At 41.8% G+C, this 18787-nt stretch overlaps 1 protein-coding gene across 15 annotated transcripts in view; it reads left to right on the forward strand.

Annotated features, from left to right (window-relative positions):
• The window catches only part of Rapgef4 (Rap guanine nucleotide exchange factor 4), a 306593-nt gene that overhangs the window by 219572 nt on the left and 68234 nt on the right, over positions 1–18787 (forward strand). For 10 of the 15 annotated variants that reach the window (XM_004857682.3, XM_087200386.1, XM_087200368.1 and 7 more), the window contains 4 exons: positions 4814–4867; positions 5162–5268; positions 9213–9334; positions 10928–11111. In XM_004857682.3, coding sequence (XP_004857739.1) covers positions 4814–4867; positions 5162–5268; positions 9213–9334; positions 10928–11111 — 467 coding nt within the window. The remainder of the gene's footprint in view (positions 1–4813; positions 4868–5161; positions 5269–9212; positions 9335–10927; positions 11112–18787) is intronic. The other 5 variants (XM_004857683.3, XM_087200374.1, XM_087200399.1 and 2 more) reach the window with 1 other exon arrangement.

Here is an 18787-nt window from a genome sequence, read left to right on the forward strand (position 1 = left end):
TTGTGCATCTTGTAATGGAGGCCAAATTCATATTTTGCATCACCTGATTAGTATTTCTGAATTGGCTCTGGTGCCAAAAGGAATATTTTCCCTTACTGTTTCTTCCTTTCAGTAGTAATATAAACATAATTAAAAGCAGTAAAAAGAGCATCCCCTTTCCAGAAACAAACAAAAACCAATTACGGTCGATCCTGAGGGAAGTCTTCAGGGGAGAGAGCCAAGAAAAGCAGAGAGAGAGCTGAATGCCTCTGCCTTTATCTGTTTTCCCTGCCTAGCTTTTAGGATCACATTTTCACATCCCAGTTTGGATTCTTTCGTGCCCAGGTAGGAAGGAAGAAATCTTATCAACACATGATTGATGTGTTCAAATGTATGAAATTTAATCAGACGGGGGTCCATTCCTGGTAGGGCTCTTTTGTGATGATGCATTCTGGCTACAGGTCAAAGTGTGTGTGTGTGGGGGGGGCTTTAGGAAACAAACTTCTCAACTGCTAATGAAGCCCCTGCTCTGTAATCCCAGCTTCCTTGCCCACAGGCAAGAGGAACATGCCTGGAGAAAGTGGGCCAGCCAGCATGTGAAGGGGCTGAGGTGCTGCCACAGCCGCCCCAGTCTGTGACCACTGCCACCACCTTGCTGTGAGGGCCCAGGCTGGGGCCTCAGGTCACACTGCAAGGGGATGACCTCTGCGGGCTTTGCCTTTGGCTGATTTTCTTGCTTTGCCGCTTACTAATATTGCCCTACTGCTTGCTTCTCTCTTTTGTTTAACTTAATTGTGTCTAAAATAAAATTCTTTTCCGTATTTCTCTGGCCTGTGACTAGGAGATTTGATTTGGGGGCATCTCGTGCCCCTCTTGGCATCGGGCATGTGGGCAGCGTCTCCAGCAGTGGTTGCACCTTGTGGGGTCCTCCCTCCCTCTAGGTTCCGCTGTCCACCAGGACCCAAGGACCCGTGCCTCATATCCCGCAAATGTCCCTTCTCTTGCTGCCAGCTTCCCAAGGGCTTCCTGCCTTGCTAACAATGGGTTAGGTCAGAGTGGTCTGTTGGGCTTCTCAGCTCTTCCGCTGACAGTAAAATGATTCTCTACTCTCTACTTAGAACTCTGAGTCATTTCCATTTTCCTAGGTAGACTTACTCCTGCCCCTCTTCAATGCTAGATGCTTTATTATTGCAAAGTTGCTTTTTAAAAAGTTAATCTAGACCAAGCATGACACATGGTACCATGTGTAATCTCAGTAGGTGGATGGGAATACTTTTTGCTGGATATTTATCAGATCAAGTCTGATGCCTGGTAATCTAGTGCATTTTAACTAAACAGAATGCAAACTATTTCAGTGTGGGCCCATATGTCTCAAGAAGAAAGGGCAGGTGGGACAGTATAATTGTCCCTGCAGTGTAGATACTAGAGTGAGCTAGAACTGGATTCAACTCTCAACAAGCCTAGTTATTAGCTGTACGAGTTCAGCTAAGTCCCTACATGTCTCTGGCCTTAGTTTTCTTAGTTTAAAAAAATGAAAGTAATAAAATGAGGGGATAGCACAGTTAGAGGAGCATGGCAGACATGAGTAACCCTACCTGTAGGACTCATGTTCTTACTTGAATCGTCACCACTGTCACTGTTTACTTTATCATTCATAAAATGAAATTATTTTCCTTATTTCTCTATAAAGGTGAAATTCGCAAAAGGAAATGTACTTGAACCTCAAGGGAAACAAGAAAGGAAATAATAAATAAATGGACCCAATAGCAATATAGACACAGCTATAATGGAGAAGTCTGTGAATGGGCCTTGGTCAGTGGTTGTTCTCCAGGAATACAACCTGCCCTTCACAACTGTCACACTGTATCTCACAACATACATTGCCAGGCACCAACAGTTCTTAGAGCATAGGATATCGCCTAACTGAACGTAGTGTCCCTTTCAAAGAAAAATTTCCATTCCCTCAAAATAACACCTTCCCTGCATTCATCGCATGTGTCCTGGAGTTCTTGTTTAAATAAAGGGACATCCCCTCTTCCAAGCATCCATTTATGGTACTGGCTCTACACCTAAAATCTTTGAGCTGGAAAAGGTTCTGAGAACAGTGCCTTTCAACAGATTAAACAGCCTCTTGGTCCTGAAGCTGGTACTAGGATTATCTGGCTAAAAGACAACCTTATGTACCTTTTAGGCCTTTAGAAGTTGCAAATCAAAGGGAACATTCTGGTTGAAGCTTGATGCTTCCCTCGCTTTAGTAACACTTTCTTTTCAGAGTTCCAAGGAACCAAAAAGGGAGTTGTCCAACACTAAACTAGGGACTACTTGTTAGTCTTTTGTTAAAACATAGCCATTTCTATAGAAACAAATAAAAAGACAATCTTCAAATAATGTTTCCTTGAGCCTACCAAAAAATAAGCATTTATCATCCATCTCAAAGTGTGGGAATGCTCTTGACTGCCCATCACCAGCATCTCAAAGACTGCTGCAAAAGAAAGTAGATTTTTTGTAGGAAACAAAAGGTAACCTCAAAAGTTTCTCCTGTCCATCTACTCTAGACCTCCTTTCTCCAGGACAAGAAGAGAAATGGATTTTTACTATTATTTTCAAAACTAATCAGAGACTTTTACAGTTAAAATATATAAGCAGGCATAACCCTAGGTGTGTGAACTGAACTGTGTAATGTGGAGGGGTTCTTGCCTGAGAACTGGGAGCTGACAGCTGGGAGATCCGCAGCATGTTTAAACTGCATGTTTCCAGCACTCTGGTGTAGGCTGGTCTGCAGTTTTGAACATTATCTCAGGTGATATGCTATCACAGAATTCTCCCTCTCTTCTTCAGGGCTTTGTTAATAAAGTGTAGGAACTCCTTGTGTTCATGGTTCCTCTCTCATCCACAGCTCCTTTATAAGGGAACACAGGCTTTTTCAAAGCAAAGCCGGTCTCCGTTTAAAGTCACTATGGAATTGGACCAGGCTGACATTCCTTAGTCTATGCCGTGCTGCTAAAATACTGTCATAGTACATAGCACTGTGCTCTAGTGATGGCAAGGGTCGGGGAAAGCGTACTAGATGCCAATGAGATGCTGAAAATGTTTAAATAAGTAAGTTCCATGAGATTGTAGTCATTCTTTTATGCTGGTTTTATGCCACATCTCTTTTATGCTAGTTTTTAAGGCTTAGTAATCTTTTCTTTTTCTTTGGTTCTATTATATTTAAATCATCAATCCACTTGAAATTTATTCTTGATTAAAAAATATGTATTTGAGGGCCGGAAATTTAGCTCAGTGGTTCCGCCACCTGCTTCGCAAGCTCAGGGTCCCAAGTTCGATCCCTGGTACCAAACAAAAGCCTTTGTTTATACATGTATGTTTGCATTTAGGTACATAAAATGTCTTAAACTAACATTGAGCTTTATTTTCCCCACTGATTATAGATTTTAAATTAGAACTAGAGGGAAGAACTGGCAGGTCTTCACTGTTAAGGACCTTCTATTTGCAAAAAGTAGGAGACTTTAGAATAAAGCATAAGAATCTCTATATTAGTTTGTTATGACTGCTGTAACAAATTGCCACAAATTGAGTGGCTTGAAACAAAACAAATTATAACCTTACATGCTTTAGTGTGAAAGTCTGAAATGGATCTCACTGGGCTAAAATCAAGGTGTGAGCAGGACTGTGTTCCTTCTGGAGGCTGGCCGGGGTAATCTGTTTGTGTGCCTATTCCATTGGCTAGAGATTCTAGATTAAGGCTGCCTGTTCTCCTTGGCTCTTGGCCAGCTGAGTCTGGCCAGCTTGCTCTCTCTCGTTCAGACTTTTCTGCCTCCCTCTCCTGTCTTTTAACACCGTTATGATTTCATGGGCCCACCAGGAAGTACCAGAATATTCCTTAATCATACATCCTTTTGTCATGCAACCAGCCATTCCCAGATTCTGGGGCTAAGGGCGTGGACCTCTTTGGAGGGTCATTATTCTGCCTACCACAATCTCATCAAAAGTAAACTGCTGTCTTACTTTCTGGAAGTGGCAGAGGCAGCATGGTATTGCTAGCTGTCCCGCCACCTTTGCCTGGACATATCTTTTCCCTCCATTGGAAAATGCCATTACCAGATATTTCAGAGAAAGAGCAAAGGGGTTTGGATAAGACTGGAGGGCTCAGTTGTGTAGCCAAGTAGCAAGCAGTTTCCCTGGGATTCAGAGGCAGACCTCTAGCTAAAGAAAGTGGATGATAGATCTGATGTCACTTTCATGGAATCCTGAAAATGGTATGAAACTGTCAAATAAAGAGAACTACACTGGTTGCCTGGGGAGTTCTAGGAGGCTAAGTGCACAGAGCCCCCATGAAGCCACATTTGAAAAGTAAAACTTTCTTTAAAATAAAAATTGCCAAAAAAGAATCTATAATTACACAAAGGAAAATGAAACCATTCATTTCCACCCAAACCAATACTTTGTCCCCATCCCTTGAGATAGGTCATTTTAATCTCTCTTTATGTTTATCTCATTTTGCCTTTTCCCCTGCTCTGATGTTTGTTATGCTTTGAGTGGATACTTACTCCCTTCTTGTTAAGCCTACAAACATCTACCTAATCATTCCTATTTGGTTGGTTATTTTTTCATTTTTAATAACTTATATTTAAATGTTGGCAAATTGAATGGTCTAATTTTGCCTTTTGAATGTCAATGCATTCAAGCTCCTTAGGCAGCTTTTATCTCTTGTTTTTTAAAATTCTGTTTTGAGTTTTATGAAAATTGATATTTCTTATTATCCCCCAGCCCATAATTTTCTTTACTGAACTTTTTGTTTAATTTTCTTTTGCTTTGACATTTTATTTTTCAGACACCTCTCATTGAACCTCACGTTCCTCTCCGTCCTGCTAACACCATTACCAAGGTAATGGGCGTAGGTGGGTTGATGAGCCATCCGAGCTCACTTCTTAGGGACCACTGGAGGTGGTCAGTGTGTCAGAGCATCACGTCAAGAAACCTCTGATCCATTTTCTAGAAACAATAAATATTCAGTGCATCTCAGTGACATGTCACACAAGTGAGCAATGTAAATATGTATGAGTTATTTTTTTCTAGCCAGACTCTGATTAGAAAGTGATTTAAGGATTCATCCAGCTTGTTTGCCTTCTGTAAACTCTTCTTCTTTCTCCTCCTTTCTTATCCCCTGATTAAAACCCAGGTTCCTTCAGAGAAGATTCTCAGAGCTGGAAAAATTTTACGGAATGCCATCCTCTCTCGAGCACCTCACATGATAAGAGACAGAAAATACCACCTAAAGACATACCGGTATGTGTGCTAATTCTAAAATCTGCAGTCCCCTCACATTCATGTTTAGTGAAATGGAACAAACACTCTTCTCCCTGTTTTCCATCAGGGGGCAGCCTGCTTTATAACCTATAGAGCCTACAGTTTCCAGAAGACAGATCATGTCTTGGATGCCTGCTAAACTCATGAGTGTTTAATTGTCCTTAAAATTCCAAGCAGTTACTAATTTCCTTCACTAATTTTCTTGGACATTGATTTAATTGTGATGAACAAGGAGAAGAAAATTTTCATATTTCTGTTTGCTAATGTCTTTTGGGAAACCTACTAAATTTAGACCACATTCACGTAATGTTTACTGAATACTTACTTATGCTAGAAGACCTGTACCAGCCACTTTCCTTATGTTATCTCATTTCATCCTCCCCACACACTGCTGGATGGGTGTATTACCACTTTTCAGGTGACAGAACCAAGTCAGCTCAAAGAGATCAAATAGCTTTCCTTGTCCAAGTCAGAAGTCCAGTGAGTAGCAGAACCAGCATCTAAACCAAGATTTGTTTATTTCCAAATTCAGTGATCTTTTATTCATTCAGTCATTCTACAAGTTTATTAAACACCTCTTGAGGGCCAGATACTATTGTGTTCCAAGCCCTAAGAAGACAGCAGTGAGTCAAATGTACAAAGTCTTTTATGGAACCTATTTTCTAAGGTAAGATTTTGTTCTAGTACGCACACAGTTAAATACACCACGTCTTCACATCTACAATCAGATTGAGTGAGGACTCTTTGTTATAGCTGTCACTGGAATTAAAAACTAACAAAGATGAAGATGACGAGGTCTCTGTGGTCAGTTGAGCCTTCTGGGGTGCCTGAACTATGGTGGGCCAACTGAAAACTCAGGCCTAATTCTTACTTTGGATTATATCAATTCAACAAATGTTAGGAACTGGAATAAACATTGTATGACACACAAGACTTCACTGTTCCTTCCTGAGCCTGTGGTTCAGACACAGCTCTCTTTTAGCAATCATTCAGCCCCTCTTTCCCATTTTGCCTAGACATGACTTCAGAAACCATTAACCTTGGCATGAGTCAAAACCCATTTGATTCACATGAACCAAATACATAAAACACAGTGAAAAGCTAGAATACAAATTTTAATATTACTTTGGATGTATGTATTTCTAATGTCAATTATCTATGACAGAACCCTTAAAATTATCCCTTGTTTAGGGCCAGGGATTTAGCTCAGTGGTTTCACTGCATGCTGCTCAAGCGCAAGGACCTAAGTTCAATCCCCGGTACCAAAAAAAAAAAAATTATTCCTTGTTCACCCTATAACAAACCTGCCACACTTATGCACTTCAGGATCCAGTCTCTCAAGGACATATGGTTAAACGCTGCACATCCCGCTTTAGATCACTATTTCTGCAAGCTATACACACTAATAGTAAAAGTCCAAAACTAACAGTCTGGTACATTTCGGTTGGCCTCTCCTTGATAGACTTTGAAAAGGGAATGGAAATTGAGAAGCACTTTAATCTTCCATAGCACATTCCTCTCAGGAGACATTTCATCTCTTACAACAGTTGGTTATCTAGGCTTTTTGTGTGTTTTTACTAGCCACTACTTTGGATGGTTACATTTTTAAGTCTTTTTCTCCAATCCTCGAAACTCATTCTTTTTGGAATCTGTGGCCCGCTATGTGCAGCTATAATGTTAAGAAAAATAAAGGGCTTTTTAAAAAATCATGTGTCCCATGTCCTCAGAGTTCAACCTCTTAAGCTTACTAAGTGCATCTCAAAAATCCCACATGGCTAGAGGACCTTTTCCTTTTAAAGGTTTTATTTAATTTAAGATATGATTTTGCTTTCCCAAGTGTTGACTTGTGTTAGGGAAATTCTGCTAAATATGTCATGTTTCATGACAAATAATGGAACGTAAAAGTCAGAAACTATAATTTCTTGTTCCATAGTACTAAGACTTTAAACCCTTGAAATACAGATATTATGTCTGTTCCACCCCCCATGACACAAATTAACGATCTATTAGTAATGACCAGTGGACTCCACCGGAAACCAGAGGCACAATTTCTTTTTCCTGAAGTACAGTTTGAGCTCCTTGCCCCTGATTGTATACTTCACACCTCCATGTTCTGTCTCTCTCCTTTCCTCACCCCATTACATCAATGCTGTAATAACAGGAAGGAGGTGAAACCTCTCCAGATACAGTATGGTTCACAGCAGTCACTGGGCTGCAGGCCTGCTGTGATCCCAAAGTGCTGTGGATCCTTAATCGAAAGGATACCCAGTGAGTCCACCAGTTACCAATGGCATAGCTGGTTCTCCATTCCATATTCCCACTGCAGTGTCGTCACAGGACCCAGGTGCTCTGCGGTCAGCTCCTTCCCGTGTGTGCTCTTTTTAGTAAAGGCAATCAGTGAATTAAAAACCAAATGAAATGGATTTTAGCATACCTTTATAAGACTTTTCCAATTAATAAATTCTCCAGGGCTGGGGATTTAGCTCAGTGGCACCATGCCTGTCTTGCAAGCTCAAGGTCCTGAGTTCAATCCCCAGTACCAAAAAAAAAATTCTCCCATTTTAAAAGGAATGTTTTGACAGTTCGGACATTGAGTGCAGAGTGAGTAGTAAGTAGATACTTGTTTGCCTCTCAAAGCTCTAAAGTATGGGCATAAACTGGAGGAAGAGCAGTCTTAGAAATCTCACAACCTTTTCAGGACATCCTCCTTGATCTGGGATCAGCATCATCCCCAAGTCAGGGCATCCCAGGAGTTCTGACAGGTCTCAGAGATCCTGCAGTATTTGAACTGGAGAAGGCCTCAGAGACCATATTTTGTTCCTCCCTTCTTTTACAGATGAGGAAAGTGAGGACTAGAGAGTTGGCCAGAGTCCATAACTAATGCATAGCAGACCTGGTGCTGTACCTCACATCTCCTTCCAGGCCAAGACTCTTTCCACAGTGGCCAGCACCAGTAGTCTACTCCATACAAGCTAGAAAGGAAGGAGCTTCTGCCCAGAGGTGGTGCCCTCCTTAGCACGGGCAGGGAGGCCACTAGTGACTCAGTTCCAGCCGCAGGCAGCCAGCTGCTTGATGACTCCTGCCTTGTTCCATTGTCCCTTGAGAGCTTTCCCTAGGACTCCAAGATTCCACTTCCTCCTTTGAGCCAGCCTCCAGGAACCTGCCCCACTCTCACCCCACTGAAGGTTTCAGTATTTCTAACGTGTATGTGTGAATGATTATGTATTTCATAACTAAAAGATATAACCTGCCCATCCAGACCAACTCATGACTGAGGGGCCTCTTAGGCATTATTGTGTGAACACACACAGCACCAGAAAGCATCTGGTGCTCTTAGACATCAGACTCCATAGAAGTGCTAATGCTTATTACACAGGACTTTTTTTCTGAGAGATTTGCATCACTAATTGCTTGTTTCTCCCAACACCCCTCTGAGGAAGATCAGTAGTATTACTTGAAAATATAAAGTGCTATATAATTTTACACTTATACAGCAACTTTCACTGAGTACCTCTGAGTGTCTCACATTAACTCATTTCCCCACAAGGCTCAGGTGGAGGAAGTCAGTATCATGCTTTGCCTTCATCTTACAATGAGCTTTACAGTAACAGTTTCTGTCCCTGTGATTAGCTTGGCAGATATGCTCCCCATCTAGTGACCTTTCCATTTCCCCTGATACTGTATACTATAATGCTCCTCTGCTTTGACAGCCTTGCTTAAAAGACTCTCATGAGCCAAGAGGATTTATGGATTTGTATCCAAGTTTAAGAACCTGAGGCAGCAGCATGTGGTGTTTGGTTTGCCATAAAACCTCTTAGATGGAAAGACACTGCTGCTTGGAAGGTTCTTTCCCCCAAAGCCATTTCTCATCCTGTGTCTGCAAAGGGGTGATTGCCCCATCCTGTGTGTCCACTCACCTTTAGACAGTGCTGTGTGGGAACTGAGCTGGTGGACTGGATGCTGCAGCAGACCCCATGTGTTCACTCCCGGACTCAGGCTGTTGGCATGTGGCAGGTCCTGTTAGAAGATGGTGTCCTCAACCACGGTAAGATGAGCCACAGTCCCTGGAAAGCCCTCAAGAATTTCTAAGTGCATTTCCCTGAGTAAGCTGTTGCTGAACTTTCAAATGGGCAGGAAAGAATTATGATCCCCTTGGGACCCACAGAGCTAGCATCTTCATTTAGCAATACAAATGCAGCGAGTGGATGCTACTGATTGCTATGTTCCACCATTGTACCTTCCTAACTCCGGAGAACGAAGGACAGGAAGACGAAATTGCAATCCCAGTGCATCAGTTCCAATTATGTTTATTAGTTTGCAGTCACGGTTCATTGATAGTGTGATTACATCCTGAGCATTGCATAGCAATCCGGGTACAGAGGCAGAATGAAGAGCAGTGGAATGGGTGGCTGGGCTGATGACACAAAAGTAAGTAATGAATTCAGAAGCTGCCTCTTAATCGTGCTGCTGTCTGGAGGAGCCAATTTGTACACCCACGGGATGACCATGTTTAAAATCATGAATGCGCTCTGCAGTTGCAGCCTCTGGTATCTGCGGCAGCTCTCCCTGAACCAAGTATTCATTCAGGACTGACCGGCATGTTACTGAGGCCGAACTGATCATGTCATTTGTTTAAGACCACTTTCCCAAACAGACAAAATATTGAAGTCATCCATTTCATTTGCCAACACCTGGGAACCTAACAATGGTTTTGCCGGTGTTTCTCTTACTTTGGTGATTGTGAACACCAATCACATTGAGACTTCTGTTAAAATGCTGATTCTAATTCAGCATGCCCTACAAAGATCTAAATCGTTTTTATAAGACCAAGAGGAAGGCTGAGGGTGCAGCTCAGTGGAGCGCCCTTGCATAGCATGCTCAAGGCCTCTGGGTTCAATCCCCTGCTCCAGCACCGCGAAAGTAAATCCATTTTTAAAAAGATAAAGAATACGGGCCAGGGATTTAGCTCAGTGGTTTCGCCACCTGCTGCACAAGCAAAAGGACCCGAGTTTGATCCCTGGTGCCAAAAAAAACAAAACAAAAAAATAAATAAATAAAAAGAGAAAGAATAGAAACAAAGAAAAAACAACTTAAAAATCAGAACTATCACAAAATTTTTCTAGGAGTACATGACCTAGAAGCTTAGCCTGGCCAGCTCTGATCATTCCATCAATAATTAATTTCCTTCTCTGTTTCCAAAGTGTAGAGACAGAAAGTTAACGAACAGTACATATAGAAAAGAAAAGCACGAATTCTCACCCTGACGAAAGAGTTTTCTTGTAAGTGTGTACTTTGAAAACCCAGTCTAGGGCATGATGTGATGTGGTAGTCACTTACTTTCCTGTTTGGGATATGTGTCCCTAATCCTAGAAAAAGTCACCAAGGCGATTTTCCGGGTGGAAGTGTTCATGTCAGAGAAGCTGGCAGATAGATCCTCAGGGGAGTGCAGGGAGACTGGTGTGTCTGGAGGCCCAGTGAGCCGGGGATGCAGCCAGCAGGGCTGGCCCGAGGCTGCCCCGCGGGCGGACCAGGCGGAGCGTGCAGGCTGTCCTGCCCAACCCTGTGTTCGCTTCTGGTGACCGGGCCTGCGGGGAACAGCTCCTGGCTACAGCTGACGCGGCCTCTATGTTTCCCATAGTGGACCAAGAGCACCATTTCCAAGACAAATATTTGTTTTATCGATTTCTGGATGATGAGCATGAGGATGCCCCTTTGCCTACTGAGGAGGAGAAGAAGGAGTGTGACGAGGAGCTCCAGGACACCATGCTGCTGCTGTCCCAGATGGGCCCCGATGCCCACATGAGGATGATCCTGCGCAAGCCGTGAGTGAGGTCGGGGCGGTGGCTGGGAAGCAGGGCTGCTGACTGCATAGGCGCACCTGGGGGCGGGGGCGCAGCGCCGACTGCAGAAGTCCTGACTTCCCCATCCCCAGGTCAGAGGAGAGACGATGAAGGGGAGACGCAGCAGTGTTTGCCTCTGTTTTATTTTTGTATGGGGATCAAATAACCCATTTCCCTCTCAGCTGAGTTAAAATCATAGAAATCTTCCTTGGTTGGCTCTAGATGTCAAAACTGAACCCCCATATTAAACAACCTTTGGCCAGTGGCAAAGGGAAGCCACTGTTTCTGTGCCAGACAGCGGCAGCCCTGTTCTTTCTCGTGCCAGGGGACAGAGGTCATCAGAACTCTGGCTGCCCTCCTGCCTGTACTTGCACACATGCATGCATGCCTTTGTTCATTCACCCAGCATGTCTTCCACCACGTTCTGCACCACACATCCCATGAGAACACCCTGCTCTCTTACCCTCTTCAAAGCCTTCCATCTCAGCTGGGGACTGCCTTTCCTTCAGTAGCTGCTCACCAGCTGAAGCTGGGGCCCTTGAAACGATTAATCAGATCAATTCATAAAATATACACTGAGCTCCTGTCAGATGTGGAGAATGCTACTGATTGCTATGGGGCACACAAAGCAGCATATACCACAGTCCTGATCTGCAGGGAAGCCTTTGCAACATGGGAGATGGCTTGGCACTTGGTTCTGAAACCCCACACATAGGCTGTGTTTTTCTGTTGGAAATGAAATCGCCCTCCACCCTACTACCAGTGCCAGCCAGCCGTGGATGTCAACTCTGTGTCACTGGCTTGGCTGACCTTCATTTATTATTGAGTCTTGACAAGAACATTAAACTTGACATGTGTGGTATGTCCCCTGGGCACTTTCCAAGAGAGAATTGTCCCTCAGACCAACTTCCCCAATGTCCACCCCTCAGACCAATTCATAATAGCCCTTCTGAACATAGCTTTATCTCCCTTCCCCAGGGTTCTTTCCCTTTCACTTGCCCATACTCAGTGCTGCAGAGGCTTTTCATCACATTTCATTTTTGTCACACCATGTCACCTTTGTCAAGACTTTCTCTTGGGACTTAATCTCTTGTGCTGTGCATTTCAGAGGCCTTCCCTCATCCCAGTTGGTACCATCACCTTAACTCTAGAACCATGGTTTTCAGCTCTTTAAGCCTCAAAACCCTTTCTTCAAACAGAAATTTAACAGGAAAATCCAAAATATCAAACAGGAAGTCAGAGCTTTGCTGACCTAAGCAGAATTAGGGTCCAAGAAAACTGCCCAGCCAATTTATGCTCTGTGCACCCTGAAGGATCATAGCGGTGGGTGGCTGAGGGCACACAAGAGAATCCCTAGGGCTTGGGGAACTCAAAAGAACAATACCTTTCTAAACCTTGCTCTCTTTCCTATCAGCCTGTCTTCCCTGTCTTATTTTATTGTCCATCATTTGTCCTTCTCATCATTTCCTGGGTCCATCCCCTTTCTGCCCTTCTCCTTGCTGTCACCTTTATTGAAGCCACCATCATGAAGTGGTTCTGATTTGGGTGGGACAACCCCTTAAGGATCATTTGGAAATGTGTGAGGATATTTTGGTTGCCACAGTACATCAGTGGGCAATGCTAGCATTCACTGGGCAGAGGCTAGGACCAAAGGATGCTAGTCACATGACAATATACAAAATAAAAAACTTCCCCCAAAATAATTCCCTACCCCCAAAGTAATGTTCCTGCTAAGAAACATTGCTGTAAACTGAGTTTCTTATAGGCACATCTCATTTGTGAACACCAATATTTGTTGAACACCTATATTCTAGATACTATGGTAGATGCTAGGGCATTAAGGGAAGCATGGAATAAGAGGGTTGCTCCTCCTTTGTCAAGAAGTGCAGAAGACCATTCTCAAGACCTGCAAGCCACCTTTCATCATGGCTGTGCTACATGTTGCAAGGGGAAAGGTGTTGTGTTAACACAATGTCCTGGTGAGACTAGTAAGTAAGGCTGTATCTCTAGTTCTGTGCTAACTAGGTAAGCCACAGATAAGCCTTTGCTGAGTGAATGAAGGAAAGAGTAGACTGCTCTAGCTAATGTTCCTTCAGCCCTCAGTTTCTTCAAGTGAGGCAGAAATGCCATTTAATTCACTGGTATTTTTGAGTATCTACCACATAGATTATGAGAAGAAATAATAAAGTGATTCTTGCTTCTGGTGCTTGTAATCTAATGAGAGAGGCACTTTCAAGTTAGATTCAGATTGAACAAACATTTATTTTATTGAGTAGTATAAACATTCTTGCTTATCGTAAGAGACTTCAGAGCTGGGTTCCAAAGAGTCATCTTAGAGATGTGAGCCTCTGCCTCCTTTACCTCCATAAAGTTTTGGATTACATGAACCCTGACAGCCTGAAGATTCTTCAAAGAAAGTTACATTCCAGAGCTCAGCTCTCTCAGTCTATCACTGGCTGCTAAAGTACAGGTTTTACTGGTATTCCAAGATACATCATTTTGGGTGGGCCTTGGGATTTTTCCAGTCTTTCCAGTTTTTTTTTAAATTCTGCAAACATTGGAATTGAGCTAGAAACTCTTCTTTTGGTTCTGAGATTTTCTTCCTACTGGAATGATAGCTCCAAGAGATGGGAAAGTGAAAACTAAGGAATGTAATTTTGTGAGACAGACCTTCAAACTATGTGCACACACCCCATTTTCTAGATCTGGTAGTAATCATTGCAGTTACTGCTGTATTTTAAGTGGAAAGAAAATAATTGTAAGATCAAGAAATGACAGTATTGGGCCGGGGATTTAGCTCAGTGATTTCGCCTCCTGCTGCGAAAGCGCAAGGACCTGAGTTCGATCCCTGGTACCAAAAAAAAAAAAGAAATGCCAGTATCACTACTATCCTTGAGGAGATCAATTGAGCCCTTTGCTCCTGGGAATGAGAGCATGTTCAAAGGTCCTGGAAGTGTCAACTTCCACTGTCCAAATTGCCAAATCATTAAGAAGCATGGAGCTGTGAGATCCATTGGCTCAATGTCGACCGGGTCAAGACCCCCAGGTTTTCAACTCAGCACAGCTGCGTTTTATAATAGTCACCACTACCAGAGAGGTTGCAGAACTCTGATAATTACTGGGAAAGAAATAACACAATATTCTTTGATGAGAAGATTACTTTGAGAATTTGATTGTATAATGAAGATGTTGCTTTGAAAGGTACTTCCCATTGTTCTGAATCTAAGACTCGCTAGCCAAAAAAAAAAGTGTCACTTGTTTTGACAGGCTACTTAGAAAAATTCACTGTTTATTACATTAACTGCAGCATTTTAACTGTCAAACTATGAAAGAATGTTCTGTAGTTTAAAAAACAGAATAGAGCTTCAAGGGGAATTTTTTGGCACACTCTTATTGCTATTGGTATTGAAAAAAACAACATACATTCTGAATGTGAAATTAGCTTTTTATGTGGTGGCAGATAGAGTGACTCACAATGCCCATCCTGGTTACGCAGGTGCAGACCTGGATGGCATTTGGGGGCAAGTGCTACAGAACGGTGACAGTTTGATGGTGCTGTTGTTGCAGCCTCAAGACAGGGCCATCAAACATAAAATGAGCTCTTGGAGCTTATTGTTTTGATTTTGCTCTGTTTATAAGTCTAAAAAACAAGAGGTTCCCCTACAGAAAAGAGACACAGTAGAGACCCCTACCAGCAGAAATGTGCATTTTGGTTACATCTAAGCAGGTACTTTGGATTGGAAGCCATGGGCAAAAAGATGTTGAGTGACCAGAGAAGCTGGACACAAAGAAGCTTAAAGGAGAGCAAATGCTCTTGCCATACACGACTTCAAACACATCTTCCCAAGTAAAGTAGACATAATACTCCACTGCTGAGAGGACTCTGTCAGAGGCTCACATAGAGTGGGAGGGAAATGAAATAGATGGGTTTTTTCCCAAATCTAATTCTAAGGCTGCAGTTCTGAAATTCCCTAAGAGCCTAGAGGCTTAAGTAGTTGAGAAAGTGTTAAGCCAGTATTGCCTGAGCAGAGAGAAAAAAAATAACACACGAAAATTATGTTATTATAACCTAAGAGAATTGTTGCTGTGTTCTAGTGTCTTCCATATGGATCCAAAACTCAAAAACTTGAGGTAATTTATTTCATGTGAAAAATTAATATTTTTGTAACATATCCTGTGGAGCGTAGATGGAAAAGAAACAATTTAAGATGGCTCAAGTGACATGAGAAAATATGAGGGTAGGGAGAAAGGGTTGTTTATCTGTCTACATCCATCCATTGTTCTAACGCCTGACAGGTCTGCAGAGCTCACCCTCCCCCAGTTCCACACACTTGCTCTAGAAAGCCCATGGTGGGCCGTGCATTTTCTCTTAACTAGGAAAACTTGTTTTAATAGGATCTTTATTTATCCAGACTGTTTTGGAGGGTGTGAAGTTTGAAATCCTGGTAATTACAGGGGGATTTATTTCCTCAGGGGATCTCAGATTAGCAAGCCTAAAATCAGTGGCAGTGAGCGGTTGATTTCCTTTGGGATGTGCCCAGAGAGTGTTCACAGTTATGAAAGCCATTCCTCAGTGCTAGGCAAGTGAAAAGAAAAGCATGAATGAAAAGCAGAAAGGACTAATCTTAAGAAATAAGAAATTCCCTGTGAGCCCTTTTCTTCTGCCTGGCAAATGTTGCCTTTTTTTTTTTTTTTTTTTTTTTTTTTTACTGTGCCTAAAGTGCGGGCTTGTAGAATTTACCTGAACCAATGATCCCATTAAGTGGGTCATTTCTTGGCTTTGGATTTGTATCTCACCTGTAAGAGCAGTTTCTCACCTTCCCCCTGTGTCTGCTTGCCCAAGAAAGCAACCTGGTTGGGTTGCTGCCATTCTGATTCAGACTCAGGAGAGGGGAGTATGGACTTGGCTGCCCATTTACAGTTCAGGGTTCATTATAAGATTATTTCAAGTTTTTAATGACTTATTATTAAAGTCGCTGTGTTCACTATAGAAAATCTGAAAACTGCAAAGAGTTAAAGTAGAATAAATAACACCTGCAATCACTTCTCCCAGAGATAATTACTGTTAATATTTTGATGGCTATTCTGGTGATTTTTCAGTTCCTGACTTTTTACATTTAATAATGTCACCCTCTCTTAAACTTAAACATTCCTTAAGGCTGAGATTTTTCAGTAGGTGCAGAATAATCTATCCTCTAGGTGTTCCTTGGTGGATTTGTTTTCTTGATGGTTAAATGTTTAGGTTGATTCTTAAATCCTTTCTTTTTAAGAGCAGCAAACAGTTATTACAGTGCTCTTCTTCCTATAACACAGAAAGAGCTCCTGACCCAGCAAAGGCCCACAGTGAGGGTGGGGCAAGAAGTATGCTGGGAAAATTCCTGCAGGAAGTAATGAACTGATTCAAGAGGGAGCACCTGGACCAGGCGCTCTAGTAGATGTGGCTGGAGAGTTAGGGCAAGGTCAGATTAAAGGGGTTTCGCTGTGCCTTATGTACCTTTATATTATATAAGGCTATTTACAGTCATCTGGGGCATCACTGAAGAGTTTTAAAGGGAAGTGTGGAATGATCAGACTTAGAGTAGGTTGGTTTCCCTGCTAACTGTGAAGAATGGACTAGAGAGGCCAAGATTAAAGACAGTCAGATATTTTAGGTGATCAGAATTAATTAGATTTTGTGAATTTAATGACAGCATTTGAGATACATGCCTTTGATCCAAGAGTCTCCTAAATAAATTGAAAGTAATACTGGATGTAAGAGCCCAGGACTCTGTTCTTAACCAATTTACCATCTACTCATCCAGTACCTCCAGGGTACAAGTCTCTTAAGCTATAAGATAAATTTTAAAATAACTGAATCAGTTCTCATCCAATTTGGTTTGTGACCAGAATTGTGGAAAGAATTAAGTTTGTCAACTGAGGTATCACTGTACCTGCTTAGCCTCTCCTTATTTTCCAAAAGTATTGTAAATGGAAAAGCAGAAACAATTGTATTTAATCATAGCCAATATTTATTAAGCATATGTGTGCTAGGCGTTGGGCTAAACAGTTATTTAATTCAATTCTTTCAACAAAACCGTGAAGTTATTAGTACCCTCCCCATTTTATAGATTAGAGAAAAGAGACTTAGGCTAAGTCACTCACCTGGGATTATCCACAAAGTGGTGGGCTTAGCATTTGACACTGATCTGTGTGACTCCAGAGCCTGTGTTCTTTACTGTGCTTTGCTACCTGCCCTGGTCCTAAAGGAATTCAGAATGGCCTCGGTGGGTGTTCTTGGAGGACTGGCAAGGAAGTATATTATGGAAATCTGATTTTAAAGCATTTCGTACAGACTAACCTCATCACATCAAATTAATACCATACAGATCTGGAATACAAGTATAACATCTACTTGTTAAATTATTGCCATAAAGAATATAATATAACTATACCACCTACTATAGAAAGAAAACATTTTTTCCAGTTTGAGAGAGACCCAGATATGCCACTAGTATAAAATGGGTTATGATAATAGTGGAGATTTTTCTTTCCTGAGAGAGTTGCATGCTTCTGGAGCCTATAATTCTTTCATTTTTATATTCTGAGCTCTACTGTGTATTGTCATTACCAGAGACCAAATGCCCATGTGAGTCTCAAATTCTAAAAACCAATTCCACAAAAATGAAGTGCTTTATGATTAATGTTGCCATATTAAATATAGCATGCCCAGTAAGATTATGATTTAATGCAGAATGAAATATATATGTATATTTGATACAGAAAATTTATTTGCTAAATCTGGCACCTGACTGGAATAACTAATCTGCTCCTCTCCACAGCTCTCTTGACAATCTATTGACAATCCACAGCCCAGGGAAGAGTCTAGTTACTCCACACTAATCCTCTGGCCAGAACCACAAACAAAACTTAACTGATACTTGAATAGCACGATGAAGTTTATTTAGTGACCTCACATCTTCTTTGAACCACTAAAAAACTGATCTAAGTAAGGCTAGTTATAATCCACTGTGTACAAAAGAAGAAATTGAGCTTAGTAGATACTAAGTACTACCTTTCTTCTTCCTTTTTCTTTTATTGACAATATTATTTCCTTCTACAAGTTTACTTCGGTTTATCCTTTTTTGTAAATTTATAGAAATGGAAAATAAAGGATACTCCATTTGTCCCTGTTTAACTAAGAATATACTTTTTGTAAGAAACAAAGTACTAATGCGTCCATATAGCTCTTCCTCGAAAGTTTGCATTTTCTATTTCACACGTTTCCCCACCAAAAGCAGCATGTGAGTTATGCCAACCCCATCCAAATTTATTTGTTCGTAACTTACGGCTCAAGTGTTTCATAGGAAAATATTTGTAGTTGTACCTTTTTTTTTTTTGTACTGGGGATCAAACTCGGGTCCTTGCGCTTGCGCAGCAGGCATCGAAACCACTGAGCTAAATCCCCGGCCCATGTAGTTGTACCTTTGAAAAGGTTTAATCTTAAACTTCTGGAGTGTCCTTATAAAACACTTCTGCTGCAAGAATGTGGGGCATATTCAGTTCCTAAACATAATCAAGTCCCATTGTGCTAAAAACAACAGGCTCAGAGTCCTTGATGTGGAACCCTTACCCCATGACCCATGAGAATGACTTCATTTCTCACAAATATTCATAAAGCT

This window comes from Heterocephalus glaber, unplaced genomic scaffold (genome assembly GCF_053883595.1).
Source record: "Heterocephalus glaber isolate CG9 unplaced genomic scaffold, H.glaber_assembly_v1.0 deba00000347, whole genome shotgun sequence".
In the NCBI taxonomy this organism is placed as follows: domain Eukaryota; kingdom Metazoa; phylum Chordata; class Mammalia; order Rodentia; family Bathyergidae; genus Heterocephalus; species Heterocephalus glaber.